Source organism: Microtus oregoni, unplaced genomic scaffold (genome assembly GCF_018167655.1).
Source record: "Microtus oregoni isolate MIOR12 unplaced genomic scaffold, Mior012 000037F_ref0000500, whole genome shotgun sequence".
NCBI classification, from domain to species: domain Eukaryota; kingdom Metazoa; phylum Chordata; class Mammalia; order Rodentia; family Cricetidae; genus Microtus; species Microtus oregoni.
Window position 1 is genome coordinate 8,945,120 of NW_024543096.1, and position 18,827 is coordinate 8,963,946.

Genomic DNA, 18,827 nt, shown 5'->3' on the forward strand with positions numbered 1-18,827 from the left:
GGCTGGAGGCCTCTGCAGCGGGGGCGGCCAGCGGAGGTGGCTGGGGCTGGGATGCCGGCACCCCGGTTTGAGGTTCCTTTTGAGTCTGGAGCCACAATGTAATTGTGTAGCCCATGCCCACCTCCCGCCCTACACACATTTCCAAAAGTCCCAGGTTGGGGCCCGACGACGGTGAGCTTTAAGTCTCTGTTGAGCCTGTTCCCCGCTGACTGAAGTAACTGAAATCGTTGGCCTGTTTTTGTTGTGTTGTATTTTGAAGTTGTTGCAGTTTTTCTTACCTCTGTCTTTGCACATCGGCTCTCTCCCCGCTCCATTCTCCCTCCGCTCTCAGGCCACTCTTGGTTAGAACAGTTCTCTAGTCTCCCCCGGTTTAGTGATCACAGAAGCTGTCTGTGCTGAGCGGTCGAGTCCCAAAACGCTGTCGACAGACACTCGCTGTTCCTTTTGGACCCAAACGTCTTTTCCTCTCATTCAAGAGTCACCTTCCTGTTAAATAGATGGCCAAATGTTCTCTGTGCTCTTCCGTCTTCTCGCCTACAAGTTGAACAGTCGTGCCTCTGGGTATGCGAGTGTCCATCTCTGCGTCCGCTGCAGGACAAGTGGTTGGAAACTAAAATATAAGTAATCATTAGTGAACTTGATCAGCAGAGTTCTTGTCCATGTGTCTTTTTTGGTTTTGTTTACATCTTAGTTCCTTTTAGCTAAGCAGGTTAAATCTCTAGATCTCAGTATTCCCGATGTAGAAGCCAGAGGGTTGATCTCTGAGGTTACCCGAATACTCAGATAGTCTTGACTACTGTAAACCGAGTACTAAGGAGAGAGGAAACTGGGCTTGTCTACTTCTTCCACAAAGTAAACAAAAGGCAGAAGCGGCTTCATCTTTTCCTATTCTCTTTAACTTTGATTTTTAAAAAGGAAGAAGGGAAGAAAAAAGGTAGAGATGGGGAAACGTGGAATACTTGCGAAAGGCCCCTGGAACTGTTCCTGTTACCACCTCATCCACAACAGCCCCAAGAAATGAAGCCCTGGACCTTTCCACCAGACTCCTCATAACCATATACTGTAAAAGGGAGTGCTTCGTCGTCTTTAGACACTTGTGTCCAAATCCCAGTCTTCGAGACATTCGTAAAGGAGAATAAAATCATTAGACTAGTCTGTACAGTTAGAGTATTAAATCTGGATTTATTTAATAGCCTGTAGGCTTTTTAGAAAAAGTGATGTTTGCATGACTGATTTACATGAACTCTTTAGTATTTCCATTCTCATCCAGTGTAGGCAACGCTTTAGCAACTCTTGAGACAGTTTTACAAACTCCCACACATCTTTGGCAACTTATTAATGTATGCCAGACCCATATTTACTTGTGATGTAAATTCTATTCCAGAAACGGTCTTAGACTATTTTCCAAGTGCCCCTCACAAGAAAAGGGAGATGGGTTTGGCTGTAGCATCTTCACTAACTTTAATAGATAAAATACAAAATTGGTACTGTAGCTGTAACTGGAAAACTTTGATGAAGGATGTCAAAGTGTTTGTTTCTCCTCCTAAATATTTTATCAATTTTTTAAGTCATGAGCAAAATGCCACAAAAGACTTCTGCTTTAAGATATGAGAACATAAGACATCTGCTTTACCATTCTACTGTTAATAAGCAGAGCACTGGATACAACACAAGAAAACAGCTGTTTCTAGGTGTTGGAAAACAGATTCTGGGTTGTGGTCCCTGACTAAAGAGAAACCATGAGCTTTATCAGTGCATTGTATTTCTGCCCTAGCAGAAACATTTCCCAGCTAACTCTAGAGGGTGGACAGCCAAATAAGAGTAAGATGGTCCCTTACCACAAAGACACTGTTCTGTGTTCCCGTAGTTAGGAAAGCTGAAATTAAGGAAATAGAGTCACTGAGAGAAGGAAGAAAGAAAATCTACAGAAATTGAACTAGGAGACCATTGAGTCTTCGGTGCCATATGGCTTGTATAGGTAGTTGATTAGTAACCATTTCTAGGGGGAAACATACCAGGATTATTGCAAAATAATCCCCAGATAGTTGTTTCAAAGGCTTGGGAGTCATTAATATATAATGATCCCTTCAGTCAGCGAAAACTCACAAGTAGGACATTCAGTAGATGCCTGGGTGCTAAGTCTAAGTCTAAGCCCCAACTAAGACCAGCCTTAAAGGGGCCTGACTGAGGATAAACTTTAGCCAAGTGAGCAACTGCCTGTTGAAAGAAGTTTGATGTTTCACAAAGGAAGAAGTGGACATCACTAATAAACTGCAAGGCAAATCTAATGGTCATGCAACAAAGCTACGACAGTAACAGATCTGAACACAGGGACGCTGAGTAACTTGTACTTAGTTATTGCTGGAAGGCGGTGGTTAGAGTCCACAGCGAACTCACCATGCTGACTTGTATGTTATGTGAAAAGACGAGATTTCTCCCTACAGCCCAGTGGAAATGTACTAAAGGCAAGCAAGGTAGTTTCAAGCATATGCCATGTTAACGCAACAGCAAGGAGCTGTCGTTTCCCAGTTGGGAGTTTCAGATTGTCGGCTGACTGTTGGGGTGGTCTTAGGTAAGAGCCCCCCAATAACAAAATTATTCACACAGCCAACACCTTGTATTTGCAAGCCGCTTTGTGTGCTTCAGCTTACTACTTAGCTGGAGGGTCTTTGGTGTGTGTGTGTGTGTGTGTGTGTGTGTGCGCGCGCACGCATGCATTAAATACTTCTAAGAAAGAAGTGACACTAAGCTTTTGGTTTTCTTAACTGTAGCTGGATCTGTTAATCTATACTCTGCCTGGTTTTTCAGGGAGCTCACATGAATTAAATGTGCTCAAGTTTGTGGACTGATTTGGTGATTCTCATTCTACTAACGTCTTGCATATTTCCCTTGAGCTTCTTGTCCACCACAGTGGGATGAAAGTCAAATTCCAATCCTGATACAGAACACAGGCAACAGACGCCGGGGTATGTGCGTGTGTCTAGTCGCAATCTCTACCCCAATCACAGAAGTCCAGAGCTGTCATTCTGGAAACGTCTGGCAATTGCCACACTAACCATTCAATGGTGTCTTGAGAACCTTAAGGGTTACATAGTATACTTTCTGTATCTAGCCTTATTTCACACATTTTTTTCTGGTATATTCCACATGTATGTACAATTTGTACATCCTTTCCACTACAACATTCTTTTGTGGTAACTCAGAATCTAACAGAATAATCAGGAAATAGTCACTTCATTGAATCTTTTTTCTTTACAGAGTAAATGTATAGATTTATTTTCCATTAAAAGCTACAGGAATATTCTTTCTGGCGTCTGGCATTTCCTCTGTACATTTCCAGAATATAAATGAGAGGTAGAATGCTGGTTTCAGTATTTTTTTTTAATTTATTATATAAAAGAAAAAAATGAATGCAGTTTTTTGTACACATTTAAATTCCATAAAACAAATCCATAGAAATTAGGATACTGTATGCATGCACTCTGCATTTTCTTTGTTAAATGTCTTTGTTCACAAAAATAACACCACATTTTTTTCTTGGAAGCCACTAGAGCAGAAGGAACAAAGCATGCAGCACATACATTTGCATAGTGTATTTTACCCAGCATGCCTTGCAGAACGCTATGCATACCTATATAACAAAAACGAAAGGGACAAATTATGAAAATAAATAACCAAAATAAAAGGAAAGTTATTTGACAAAGGCATTTTCCCGACCACATCAGCAGAGACGTAGGAATAGCCTGGGATTATCAACAGCCCTCGGAATAGGGGGGAATCTTTTTATATCATTTCACCATTATTATTTTTAGTATGTTTCCTATTAGTAATGTTATTTTTTTATTCCCTCCCACCACTTAAAAAAATACAGCTAATGGCGTTAACTTATGCTTCAATAGTATCAAGTACAAAACAAAACAAATCCCCTACTTAATATTTTTCCATGGGGACATTTTACTGATCTCTAACTTGAGGCTGGGAAAAACATAAACTTTCAAACATCCAAAGCCCAGAGGAGCCGTGAGCTCAACTGTGTGCCATTTGTTAACAAAGGAGGAGAAACAAGAACAGAAAATATAGTAATATAGTATGAGTCTTAACACAAACTAAAATTCCTATGTTTTATGTAAGGAAAAAATAAGTAAATTACACTCACAGATCGAAGGCTATGAAATAAGTTGCTGGAAAACATCAAGCAGCAAAGTTGCAAAGATGAGAGATGAAATAAATATGATAAAACACAGAACCAAATCTACGTACTTCTAAAAACAGGACTGCCAAATTTAACAGTGGGTTTTGTTGTAAGTTTGTGCTATAACAAATGTGCTTCTTTCTCCTCAATCTATTTTCATTTATTGGCAAAATATATATATATATATTATAATTTTGTACTGTACAATATATATTTTTGCTACATTATTTTTCTACTGCTAATGCAGAAGTAACAACATAGGTTTGTTTTGGCAATAAAATGCTTTCATTTTGATAACATCCCAGAAAATATTGTAAGGCATATAAAAAATAGTATGCAACAATATAGCATTAATGACCCCGCGTCGGTAATATCCCTGTGCATACGGAATTCACACTGATCTCGGTGAAGTGTGTGAGGCGGCATGCGAGTAGGGCGAGAAAGGCCCCTGCATAAATATAGATATAGCCATTTGTTGGGAGAGTGAAGTGTTCAAAATATAACTCAGAATGCTTGAAAAGCTAGAGGCCTGTTACTGTCAGCTCCCAGCTCCCATTTTAACTCTTTACAACTTTCAAACGAGGAAGAATCAGTGTATTCCTTAAACTATTTTGAATTCACTGGTGACATTTTCTTCCCTCTCTGTGTGAACATTTTACATCCACCAAAAAGAAAGATTCATGGAAAATTATAACTCCCCAAAGCTCAGCACTGTTCCCTCTTATTTATATGTATTTATGGCAAGTGGGAGCTACAGCCCTTAATTAAGATTATCCGATGAGATACTTTCTAATCTCCTCATAATATACTTTCATGACATGCAGCATTTGGAATTAAATTATCTACAAGTAGATAAAAACATTGCTATCAGAGGGTGCATTTCATTGGAGAAAGACTCTTTTAACACAAGAAGAAATCTTGAAGATTTATTTCTGAATGCTGTGGCTATCTGCCCAAATGAGCTAGTTTTGCTATTTCGATTAACTAGATTTCTCAACTCAACAAGAAGTTATTCTTTATGTCCACCTAACAGCTCTTACGTTGACTGGTTTAATCATCATTATGATTTCAAAGAGAAGGACTGGTGGATGCCACACAGACACAGCTGAAGTCGATAGCCTAGATAACAGTTACAGTGTTGACAATGTTTAAAGATATAAGGGACTAATAAAACACATTTTGTTACATAATTTCCTGTAAAGTTTTCACTCGTGGTTATTCAAGGATGAGTTTTATATAATTAAAAAGTGTAACACTGTCATGAAAGACAAAGGCAAATATAAAGGAATAAGGGTTACAGAAGCATTTATTTGAAACATTGATAAGACTTTTGTTCTAATTACATGAGAGTTCTAGACAGTGCAGATCCACACCCAGTAAGTGGCTACAACACACCCTCCTTGCCCACACAAGGCGAGGACCAACCAGCTCTGCCTTTAAAACAGCAGGTCTCTGAAGTTCTCTTCCTCAGACCTATAGGCCACCCTTTGCACACAGAGTTAGTTCCTTTCAGTTTGCTTTCTTTCCTAGGATGGCTTCTTCTTAAACTCATGTCATGATAAGTCATAAATCAATGCCAAGAAAATCTTACTGACATGGAAATGAAATCATGGTGAAAGCATTTGAACACCATGTAAATCTACAGGGCAGCTGTATCTCAACACCTTTAAGCATCAACTGCGGCAAAGTTGTCAGAACAAGCGCTCTACAACCAGGACGTTTCCCTTTACAGATAGACTGTTTTCTCTAGAGAAGAGGTAGTGCACATATCATCAGAGAGATAGGGCAGTTTGTATGTTGGTATTGTGTTCTTCTGTTTTTAGCAAATAGCAAAATAAAATTATATAAGAAAATATACTAGCTTGCAAATTAAGGTTGCCTAGAACATTCTTAACTAACATGCTGTCTCCATATCTTGGAGACATACTGTCTCCATATCTTGTTCATTTAAAGAGCTGAAGATGGCGAGCTTCTTTTGCCACAGTCTCCTTGTCTTCATTCCCCTTTTGTTTCCCCCATTCTTCTATTATGAAATTTAAGGCCCCCACACAAAAGACAAGTTCAAGTATGCAGGTATGAAGAGGTTAACATTCCAAAAATACATTTCTGCAAACAACAATAATAAATTGGAGTAAATAACACACCATTTAAAGTAGAACTAATTGTTGTCTCAATTTGTTTCAGACTTTCAAACTCATTCCATTAAGGATGAAATGCAATGATTTGAATAGCCACACAATTCAGAGTCTTTTTAGGACAACCATGCCTCTAATCGCTAGCAATCCAAATCTCCCCATCAGAGCTATATAGAGATGAGAGCAAATCGTAAACACTACTAGGCTTTGTTTTAAGTGTTAGCATAAACAAGGTAACAGTGTTGATTATGATGGTGGCGTAACAGTATAACCTTGGGAATAAGCACAAGGACCCACAAAGCGCATTTCTTCCTTTCCCAGGACTACAGTTCCTCATAGCTGGATGAGTCTGCATTATTACTGATCATAAAGAACCACAGAATTCTACCGTGATTTATTCTGTAAGTGAAAACAGCCTCCAATGATGCAGAAATAGTTCTCTTGCTTGTCATAATTTGCCATTTTGAGTGAAATGAATTAAAACAAAGTAACTGTGGAATTTCTTAGAGGTTCTTGGTATATTGCACAAAAGTAAAACTTTTATTTGGTATATATTTGGATTTCTGTCATTTACACAAGCAACTCTGAGCATTTAAAAGGAAAGTAAGAGTCATATCTCTTCTTCTTTTGGAGGAGAGAAACTTAGAGGAGGAAGATGAAAGATATGCCAAATTAAAATGAAATAGTAAATACATCCATCAAAAAGATACATTTTACCCTTTTAAATGTTATTAGCTTTTGGACAGGACTGCAAAGCAAACTAGGTATGAACTTTTGATGGCTAATGATGGATGAGTTTTGTGTACAGATTAAATGGGCCTCCCTCTTTCAGCATGACATGGAAGAGCAAAAAGGGGAAAAAGAAAAGCTGGAGAGGTTTGAAAAACAAGTGAATCTTCAAAGTTGAAAGAAATGGTACCTTTGTTCACTAGGAAGTATATGTAAGTGCTGTTACAGCTACCTGCCATAAAATATAAATATCTTAAAGTAGTTAAATGACCAAATTGCTAATGCTACTGCAGAAAAAGCTGAACAGCAGTCTATTCTAAATTTATACACCCGAGTGTACTCTCCGCAATTGAATGCTTTTATGCACACAAACAAGAAACCAGTAAAAGCATACAGGAAAATGTTTGGCTAATGTTTTCTTTCTCATGCAAATATGTGCTATACATGTAATAAATAGAGTTTGTTTGCTGGAGATTGCTCTTCTGTGCTCTAACAAAGTATTCAGTAATGGAAGATTATATGCTTAATAAAGAGCCCAATGAATACAGCTCTCTTAAATGTCTTAACAGAAAATTCTGTAAGCTTCGCTAGATGACAAAAGAGATGGCAAGCCGGGATCAGATGTCAGCTTGTATATTTGACTGAGGCCATGTTCAAATGTCTCAAATGTGTGAGATTACTTACAAGATCTCGGGCAGCCTCATTATCAGGTGAGCAGGTACATGACGGGGTGCACATACAGTCAAGACGAGGGGAGGGCACATGAGGTCGAGGGGACTAGAGATATGAACAACTGGTCAAGAATAGGAAACGTTTTCTCTCAATCAGGAAAATGAATGAACTGATACATGGCTTTGAGGGCCCAGGTCTTGAAATTTTGGAAGAAAATAACAATATAAAGTTAATTGTACTTGTTTTCAAAACATTGACTTGAAGGCATTTGTTAGTAGAAAGAGACCTTTATGTCTAGCTTCAGTTGGGGTTTTAGAAAACACATGCATTGTGTCATTTTAGAAACAAGTCCTTTCATAAAGACATTTGTTTCTTGTATAAAAGAGTCAATTTCAATAATTTCTTGGATTAAAGTCTTCTTTAATCTTTAGGATATGGGTCACCAATTCCAAATATACACTCATTGGAAATCTAAAGGCTGTTCACTAGCACTGAAACACAGCAGTCCCCAAATTCTCTAGGGCCCCACGTTAAAAGTGCCTTACTTCCTGCAAGATTTTAATTCAGTGTTTTAACTTTTCCCAATTAGTTTTTCTTGCGAAAACGTAACTTTCAGTACCAAATTTGATTATGTCCATGAAAAACAAACAAAAAAAGGTTGTTAGTTTGATTTAAAAACTGTGGTGTATTCCTAAAACATTATTTATAGTCAAAGACAGATACTGAATGTAGTCAGGGAAGGACACTGAGCTATGCTGGCAGAACTCCTGTGCCAGGGTTGGGTGTGGTGGCACAGATGACTTCCCATCTGGAGCCGACTGCCTTTGTCCCAGGAAGGCCTGGCCACATCTCTGCTATCTGACTTCAGATCTCCAGATGTGTGTAGTTGTACACAGACTGATTACAGGAGAAACAGCACCTCATTTCCCATGTCCTGTAACTAGCCATGCCTGGGTTTCTCTTTCTTATTCTCATTGCCAATAAACTCCTTTCCCCCTTATTTTGTTAGCTTCGAACTGACTAACAGTACTGACTGAACAGAAAGCAAAATAACTTGGAATACGACAGCTGTATCAGGAAAAATAAAAATATTAGAATCTGAGGCGATTATATAATTTCTGCATTAAGATTTCTGAGATTTTTGGCACTATCAATACATTTGGTAAGGTTGAAAAGCCATTCTGGCAACATTAACATATTATTAAAATGTTTACACTTTCCAACTTGAAGTAGAAATTTAGCTTTCAGCAAATAAATACCACAGCTGGTTTTGGGTTTCTATTAATATTTTGATTTTCTTATTGGGTTTTTTTTTTCTGATTTTTCAATTGATTTCAACATGCTCAAGTAGACTTTCCAGTCAATTCTCCCAAATTCCAACAGGAATTGGTTTATAAATTGGTTCCAACTGGAACTGGTCATTTGGAATTTCCTACACGGGAAATTATTTTATATGTGCCTTGATAAGTACCCTAAATTACAAATTGATGTGTCTAAAATCTATGAAGAAAACAAAAGGTACTGTTATCATGTAAATGTAGCACTTAAAAATACCTATATGACTGGGCATCGAATACCCATCTAGACTCAAGGGCATAAAGTATTTCTATTTAATTCTTGCCCCTTAGATCAAATGACCGCAGCCCACCGCACAGCAGATGCTGTGCTGTGCTTGCCAAATTAAGATGATTGATTTATCCTAGCAGTGCTATGGCAAATTGTCAACAGATGAGTAGTTTTGTTTGTTTGTTCCGGCAGCCTCAAAGCCTGTGTCGGGAGTCATGGCTGTATCCCCCAGGCGAGCCTCGGTTCCTATGGGGCTTGTAAGGGTCCTGGTACGTGTCGGGGTAATCTTCTTCCACCAGAGGGTAATGGTCTCGGCTGTGCTGGGAGCTGGAGGACAAGCGGTTCCTACTCTTACGAGCCCTCTCGTTGTGGTAATTTTCATCAGAGGTCATTAGGCTTCGTCTCTCAATGGGAGAATTCTCCGTAGAATGGTTGCTGTGCCTCATTCGCTGACTCTACAAATATCAGACAGTTCACTGGTTAGGTAAGGTCCACTTCATTCACCTGAACATGTTCATTCATGTGCAGTAACAGGCTCTGTAAAACGGATATTAAATATCTGACCTAATAAATAAAGCATTTTGATACATAAATGTTCTGCTTGGAGCTCCTGGTCTTCTTCTTTGGGATGCACCATCTATAGCCGCTTTATTACGGATAGTTTACGAATGTTAGTATATAATGCCGCATGGCTATACTTCCTGTTGAAACACAGAACTGAAAGGTGATTCTTAAATAAATCTACTTAGATAGGCTTAATACTTAATAATTCTCTCCTTCTATTGCAAAAAAATGAGGATTATTTTATTACTGGGGAATAAAATTTAGATAAGATCTATTATTTGATTCCTTTCATGAATTCATAAAAGTCTTCCTTCTTCTTAAAGTCACACACTTTACATTTACTTCATTTTGCTCTAGATTGATGATCCTATAGCCTAAAAAATTACTATCTGTACTACCCACTAAACAGTGCACTTGTTTCTGTATCTGACATGGATGTGAAACTCTCAACAAGATTTTTTCCAAAGGAATGCACAGCCTCGTGGGGCCAGCTAATTCAGGACTTTACATACTCTTGCTTTCTTAACTGAATTCTGCAAAAATCATCTTCAGATATAAACCAAATTCTTTTAATATTGTCAACTGAAATTAACATCTTAAGGGAGTTATTTGAAGGCCCAGAATATGTTATCTGACTTTTTTTTCTCTTATATTAGGAACACCTGTCTGTTTGTGTCTACCAGCTTAGGTAAGTCACATAGATAATAGAGCAGGAACCTGATGTAACCAAGGGCCCAGGTACATCAGCTTCATACAGCAGGGAACTTATTCAGTGGGTCAGAGATCATGCCATCAAACACCTGTGTTCCTTGGAGAAGTAGTCCACAGGATAAAGAGCACCACGTTAACTCACCAATGCTGCAGCGAGAGCTACTGTAGGTAGACAGTTGCAGGGTTAAGTGTTATACACAAAGCGCAGCATTAGATCCCCCAACACTACAGAGTGTACTGGGTCATACATCTGTTCCCTTTATTGTCATCCAGAGCCAGCCAACGTCAATGGGAATGCTACAGTCAGACAGGCACACAGAAGGAAAACAAGGCAAGAAATCGTGCTGGTGCATGCAGACACTCTGAACACTACCACCATCCATCTTCCACATCATTTCTAGGCTTAAAAGAAATGCATTTGTATGGCAGCTTTCCTGCTTACAGAGGCGCTGTCTGCAGTGGAGTAATGTAGTTATAACAGCATTTCAGAGAGTGCCATTTAGCTTAGAGTTAACTCTACAAAATCTTCAATTATGACTATCATTATAACCCATTAAAACAAAACCAGTCATGTCGCCAAGAGGCTCATTTGACTGCATGTTCCTCAGCTTGGGGTCTGGATCCATTCCAGCTCTTTGATAAATGGTAAATAATAATTAATGCAGAAAGGCAGGACTCATTTTATATCACAGTGCCTCTGGCATGCCACATCTAGTTCTGACTGAAGTCTCAGAGCAGCAGAAGAGACGAGCTTGGACCCTCTTTGTGCTTACCCCCACCCCCCCGATTCCCTACACTGACCAACACAGTCCCCTAGATCCCCCTGGAAACTGAGGATCTGTCACCATCTCCAAATCTGCTCACTCACTCTGTTTGTACAAGGTGCTGGGGGAGGCAGGGTCAGCAGTCTGTGGGACAAGAATAGTTACGGGCAGCTAAAGGCCTGTCAATCCTAAAGAATCTGCTTAGCTGTCTGGGGTGCCATGCGGAAGTTGTGAACAATTATGTTGACTAGACATTAAGTCTACTAGAGATGAACTGATCTAAGTAAAACCCGTTATCAATTCATAGCGATATATTCCAGAATGGGAAACTGGTGGAGAGGTCAGGCTTTGTCAGTGACAGGTCAGTATCAGCATAAGGGTTAGACTTCTTCTTTAATTAAAACAAATTTTAAGGTCTATTTATTTTATAAGTATAAACATTTAGCCTGCATGCATGTCTGGGCACTACATGTGTGCCAGGTGCCCGTGGAGGTCAGATCTCCTGGAACTGGAGTTACAGATGGTTATGAGCTACTATGTTGGTGTTGGGAACTGAACCAGGGTCCTCTGCGAGAGCAGAAAACATTTTTAACTGCTGACCCATCTTTCCAGTCTTCAGTGTTTTAAAAAATACTATGACCTTGCCGGGCAGCACTCAGGAGGCAGAGGCAGGTGGATCTCTGTGAGTTCGAGGCCAGCCTGATCTACAAGAGCTAGTTCCAGGACTGGCTCCAAAGCAACACAGAGAAACCTGTCTCTAAAACAAATGAACAAAAATACTATGTCCTTCTCTCATGCTTCTTCAGATTAAGAACAATCAGAGTCTTCATCTTAATTAATTATATATTCAATCCTAAAAATAAAGTGGCAAAAGTTATAAAACGAACAAACAGAACAATGCAGTACCTGTAATCCAGAGATCGCTGTGGGATATGGTGAAAGGGCTGTGGAGCCCACATTCCTCCCCAGCAATGGGGTCATGGGGGTGCTACTGCTTGTGTGGGTGGCACGCCAGTATGCCTCCAAGTACTCGCCCAGATGCTCACACGCATCCTCCAGCTGATTCTCATCTAATATAACATCAAACATTTCCTGCAGAGTACAAGAAATTCCATCATATTTCCACTGTAGGCTTGACTGAAAACCCCACTTAAGGCAGAAGTAGCATTCCTTATATATAATAGCAACTATTAAATATTAGGATCTTATGGTAGTTTCAATGTAATCGGCCCCCAAAATCTCACAAGGAGTGGTACTATTAGGAGGTGTGGCTTTGATGGAGTGGGCATGGCCTTGTTGGAGGAAGTGTGTCACTGTGGGGACAGGCTTTGAGGTTTCCTATCCTCAAGATACCGCCAAGTGTCTCAGTCAGCTTCATCAAGATGTAAGCAGTACCATGTCTGCCTGCACAGCACTATGCTCCCCTCGGTGATGATAATGGACTGAACCTTTAATACTGTAAGCAAGAAAACCCAAATGAACGTTTTCCTTGTAAGAGTTGCTATGGTTATGGTGTCTCTTCACAGCAATAGAAACCCTACGACAGACATTTCCTGATTTAAAGAGAAAAAAAAAATGAGGCAAACATGCCAGTACTGAATAATGAGAAAACACACACCTATTCACATTTTTGTCCATATATTCCTATACAGCTGAATTCCACCAATTTCAAAACACAAAAGAAACAAATTAATGATGATGTTGAAAAAGGAGTTCTGAAAGTGACTAAAGCCATGAGCATGCCCTTGAAATAAATATTATAGCAACTGTGTTGAAGGTAATAACAAGTACATAGTTCATTTTCAGAATGCTCATGGAAATTAGTTTATCTGTCTCATGATAAAACAATAAGGAAAGAAAGTTGGGGATGGATATTAGAGAACATACAACCATGATGGCTGCAGCCATCTGATTGCTTTGTGATATGGTTAAGAAGAAGATAGTTTAACTGGGGAAGGAGGGACCACACAAGCAGCAGCTGATGTCCATGTTTATGTAAGAACTTTGCTCAACATTTACCTGAAAATGGGAAGCAGTTTTGTTCCCCAAAGGGTAGAATGGTTCCCAGGGTGACTGGGAAAAAAAATTGAGGGTAAACCCAATGCATAGGCTCCTCAGTGAGAAAGACAGAGGACCTCGGTGCCTCACCAAGAGAAAGCTGTTCTAGAGTGACATGCTGGTACACCCCGCAGAAGCGAGGGTGCCGAGCCAGCCTTCTCAGACCACCTTCACCACATTCCCCCTGCTTCTATGAACTCATTTTACCAAAATAAGAACTTCCAGTAGTAAGCCAAATGCATAGTTACTGCCACCAGCATTGACATTGCTGGTAACAAGAAAACTTGAGTTGGTAGTGTCCCAGCTCATTCATTCTCCTCAGCGCTTGGAGCAAAGGATGCTTGAAGCTGTCATTACTATGTGAACTATCTCATCACCAGTGTTTACTTTTTAGTTTTGATGCTGAGGGTTGAACCCATGAACTCAGGAAAGCTAAACATATACTCTCTCCCACTGATCAGATTCCCCAAGTCTACTATTAAATGCTCACTGAATCAACCGTTGCAGACAAATTTGTGCCTAACTGGAAAGGAATTTGAAGGCCCTTATCATGGGATTTTGAAAGCTAGTGACTTCAGTCCACACTGCCTTGGTTTGAGAAGACTCAACCAGGTCAACTTACACAGAAAAATGCTCACCAAGAACACTTATCAATATGATTTTCACTCATTCATACAATATTTGCTCAGCATTTATTTTGTTCCAGGATGTATGGGCAATTCAGTGGCAAAGAGTTCTGACCTTACCCTGTGCTTGGGAGTCATATGTACCATTGTTGGAGAGGTGGGGCTTGAAGTACCCAAACCCTTAATAATCCATGTTACACCTAGACTAATTCAGAACTATGTAGAGATCAAGAAAATAAAGTCTGGGGCTGGGGCTTAACATTCTCTACTTACAAAGCGGTCTGGAAAGACTTGCTGAACTTATTAGGAAGAGGAAATGGTGGGTGAAATAAAACAGGTAAAGAGGATGCTGTGGGTCACAGATACGGAACACCTAGTACCTAAAGCTTTGGTTGCCAGAAACCCTCACTGTAAATGTCACTTCCCACTAAGTACACCAAAGAACTCTCCCTTGCCTTCAAAAACCTCTCCACCCATGGTTAGCACAGAGCTCAGCCAGTCACGAGACCTGAGACCCATCCTCCATGCTCTGATAGAGCCCGTGTTTCTGCAGTGACGACTTGAACAGAACGACAATGACTTCAGTCCCAAAGCACCACAGACTGACCCTAAGGACATAGCTGGAAAGAGGACAGTGCGCAGTGCTCACCGAAGGGCCCCTCTCCGCTCTACCCAGCTCCATGGTTTCACAGGTGGTGTGACTAGAACCTGTTCATCCCATCGTTGTTGCTATTCACTGTCAAATTTGGTTACATAGGTCTCAATCATTAGTATGGGTTTGTTTATTCCCACCAAGACATTAAAGGTCCGCTCTTAGACAGGAATGATCCTAACAATGTGTGTAGCTCTCTCTCTCTCTCTCTCTCTCTCTCTCTCTCTCTCTCTCTCTCTCTCTATATATATATATATATATATATATATATACACATATATATATATATATATCCCCTCTCTGTATCTCTGTGTTGCTATGCCTAGAACTCAGGGCTCCCCACAAATAGTTTTGACAAAGGTGATAGGAATGTAATAGTGGAAAAAAGGTAGTCTCTCCATAAATAGTTGACAAAATTGGGCATGCTTATATAAAGAATAAAACTGGATCCTTTTCTCTCAACACAGAGAAAACCTAATTCAAAATGGAAAAAAAGTCTAACTCTTAAGCCTGAAACCATGAAATGACTACATGAAAACAAGGGAAATTCTTTAAGTCATTAGTGTAGGCAAGAAAAGAAATTTGATCGTAATCTAAGTACGCAGACAACGAAAGTTAAAATAAACAAAATGAGTTCACACGAAAATGAGAAATGCCAGCACAACAAAGCAGACGACAGGATGGAGAGATGACCTTCTGTTGAGGGAAGGAACCTGCAAATGGAACGCTGCACACTGACATTCAGAATACAGAAGGAACCGAAAAAACAAACATCAAAAAGCCAAGCAATCTAATTTTAAGACAGGCTAAAGAACTATATGGATGCTTCTTAAAATGACACATACAGATAGCCAACAAGCACATGACAAAAGCTAATGATAATTTCACTAATCATAGGAGAAATGCAAATCTAACTCCAATGAGTGCCGTATGTTGGCTCAAGCCTGTAATCCCAGCACACGCACAGCTAAGGCAGAAGAATCACAAGTTCGAGTTCAGCCAGGCAAATCCTAGGTCAGCCTACGTTGCAGAATGAAACTTTGTCCTTACGCAAAGAAACAGAACGAGGGCTCCAGACACAGCTCTGCACTAAAGCATTTGCCTAGGATGTCCTAGGCTTGGGTTTGATTCTTAACAACACAACAAAAATAACCGCAGTTAAAAGACCATCTCATTCCTGTTAGAATGGTTATTCTAAAAATATAAGAAATAATGGAAACTCTTACACACTCCTGGTGAGAACGGACAGTAGTATAGTCATCACGGAAAGCAAACAAACAAACAAAAGGAGCCTCCTCATGAAAGTAGAAGTACCACGTGGTCTGAGACGAACTATTTATATCTAAGAAGGACTTGCACCCCCAAGATCATTGCAGGTCTATTCATAATATCCAAAATATAGAATTACCCTAGGTGCCTTATAATAAATGGATGGGTAAAGAAAATCAGTAAGTTACACAATCGAATACTATCCGGGTGTGGGAAAGATGGGATGGCTAGAGGTGTGTTGAGTCAAAGAATGGAGATGAGCAAGATACAACTTCTCGTTTATGTATGGGAACCAAGAAGTCAGCCTCGTAGACAGCTGTTGAGTGGATGGGAAGGCAGGGGGACGGGAAAGATTGAGAGGGAGTTTTAGAGACAGGGAAGGGTGACGGGAGAATAGGGGTGGTTCCATGTTGCACAAGAGCGGGCGAATCTGTGCAATGCACAGCTTATTGACGAATGGAGTGAAACCATTAATCTGTACACTTAATATTTGATAAATAAAATAAAAAATAATTTAAAAAGTAAAGCTCAAAGCCGGACTGCAAGGTGTCGAGTGCGGGGGGACGTGGACTTGACTGTCCCCCACTACGCTGTCACTATGGAAAGCACAATCAGCACACCGCTAATTACAAGAAATTTTAATAAAGCGCGTCCCTTTGCCAATGGGTAGAATATGCACACATCAGCACAGGACTGTCTTCGCAAGCCTGATCGATTATCGCAAACTGCTTTTTTATTGCTAAACGGTGGCTACATGGTATAGAGGATGGTTTGGAACACTCCTAGGCTTTCAAAAGCACAACAAAAGCAAATCTCACCTTCTGAATGACACCGATCTGAGTACTTGCTTCCAGCTGGGAAGAATCTCACAGACTACGTGTCTTGACATGTTTTTTTTATGTTTAGGAAATAAAATAGCTGAATAGAGCAACTTACTCGAAGGACAGCAGGAAGGGGATTTTTTTTTTTTTAAGAAGTCTACAACAAAATCAAAGGGAAATTCAAAGAGAAGCAACTCAATGAATTCTACCAACCAGAATTTTTAAGGCCACATTTTAAAATGAATATAAAAGGCATGTCTAAACAGCTGCTTCCTGTGCAATGCAGGAAGCCCTAAGCCTGGAAAGTGACAGAGAGCTATTTAATCAGCAAAGTCCGAGGCAGGCAGTGAACAGTTTGCCCCTCCGCTATCATGCCTGTTGTGACAGCCCGTGGTGATAGGGAACAGAGCAGGTCCAGAGAGCTGCGATGCCGAACACCTCCGGCATCCCAGGATGGAGCTCTTTCTGCAGCCAATGCATGTGGATGTGGGATCCATGCAGCTGCTAAAGAAAGCAACCACTGAGTGAGCAGAGGTGCCGAAGGGGCAGAAACGGGGGGTGCGGGGAGCCGTTTTCTGGATATGCATTTTCAGAAATACTGAGAACAGAAGCACTGAGATTTCTGGGTGGTGGAAACAGGCCTGACAGACACCCAGAGCTTGGCAAAGAGCAAGGCTGAAGAGAGCCGGGAAACTGACCGTTTTTGATGTTTGAAAGAATCCTAAGTACTCCCCCACCTCCTTGTTAATGAGTTTCACCGACTTAGGGGCTGTCTGTGATGAAGCCAGAGAAGGAGCAAACTCAAGTGGTCGCTCCGGTTTTTACACAAGAAACCGTAGTGTTCAGATCCTATATGAGTAATGAGTAAATTATGTTCTTTTGGGAGGGAAAACATACAGAGAATGGCTGGTAAATTTTCCTTAACGACTACAAAATACAAACTACTAGTGTATCTTGTCCAACACGTTTATCCAGGGAGTCGTAACTTACTATTTTTAACGCAAAGCTCAAAAACCGTAGAAACTAATTATGCAGTTAGTTTTACCTCCTTTTAATTTTAAATTAAATTTCTCGCTTTATGTGTATGAGTGTTTTTGCCTGCATGTGTGCATACTTGGTGGGCAAAGAGATTGGGAGAGGCCATCAGATCCCCTGGAACTGGAGTTACAGATGGTTGTGAGCTCCCCTGTGGGTTCTGGGAGTTAAACCCCGGTCCACTAAAAGAGCAGCCAGTGCTCTTAACTGATAAACCATCTCTCCAGTCTCTTGAGCCTGGCGGTGGTGGCGCATACCTTTAATCCCAGCACTCAGGAGGCAGGGGCAGACGGATCTCTGTGAGTTCGAGGCCAGCCTCGCCTACAGAGTGAGTTCCAGGACATCTAGGGCTGTTACACAAAAAAAAGCCAAAACCAAAATCAAAAAGAAAAGAGGGTTCACGCACTACTGAGTTTTAGCTACCCAGGTTATGTGTGTGCAAACTCCATGGCTTTAAATTTTGCTTTCATTTATTTATTGTACATAGATAACAGCCTCGTGTGCACCATCTTCGTATTTCTAAGAGGGAGCAGTCAATACCAGGGAGATATATAACTCCATTTCTTTGTATCTGCAACCGTAGTGTAGAGAGCCCCTTAACGTGCCACCATTTAAGAAGAATGAGCAGCAAATGCTACTCAGTAAAATAACTTAGCTGGCTGGCTCAACCCATATTAATTACATAATAACCAGTCAGTAAACATTACTTTCCCATCGAAATGGCGTTCTCTGTACTGTTGAAGTCTCTGCCGTCCTAAGTCCTCAACTCACTGCTCAACTACTGATGGGAAACTACGTTTAAGCATCTGTTGTTGTTTATAGATCCAGGAGCTCTTGTGGGGATAAAGGAAAGCCAATCAATAACGACAGACTCTGGAAGGAGCTCTACCTTAAGGTGACAGGCAAAAAAGGCAATCAGTTCTTGCCAGTAATAGGTGGAGCCAACACAAAGGCAAGAGTATAGGGACACTGATTGCTTATAGCTCATCTCCTGTCTATGGCATTTATTATGTCTTCCCATTCTTACTCTTCA

At 40.4% G+C, this 18,827-nt stretch overlaps 1 protein-coding gene across 6 annotated transcripts in view; it reads right to left on the bottom strand.

Moving 5' to 3' along the window:
- Window positions 1-3,312: 3,312 nt before the first annotated feature.
- Cacnb4 (calcium voltage-gated channel auxiliary subunit beta 4) overlaps window positions 3,313-18,827 on the bottom strand; it is a 259,482-nt gene continuing 243,967 nt past the window's right edge. For 5 of the 6 annotated variants that reach the window (XM_041631399.1, XM_041631400.1, XM_041631401.1 and 2 more), the window contains 2 exons: window positions 12,240-12,425; window positions 3,313-9,749 (listed from right to left, as the gene is read on the bottom strand). In XM_041631399.1, coding sequence (XP_041487333.1) covers window positions 9,489-9,749; window positions 12,240-12,425 — 447 coding nt within the window. In that variant the 3' untranslated portion in view covers window positions 3,313-9,488. The remainder of the gene's footprint in view (window positions 9,750-12,239; window positions 12,426-18,827) is intronic. The other variant, XM_041631403.1, reaches the window with a different exon arrangement.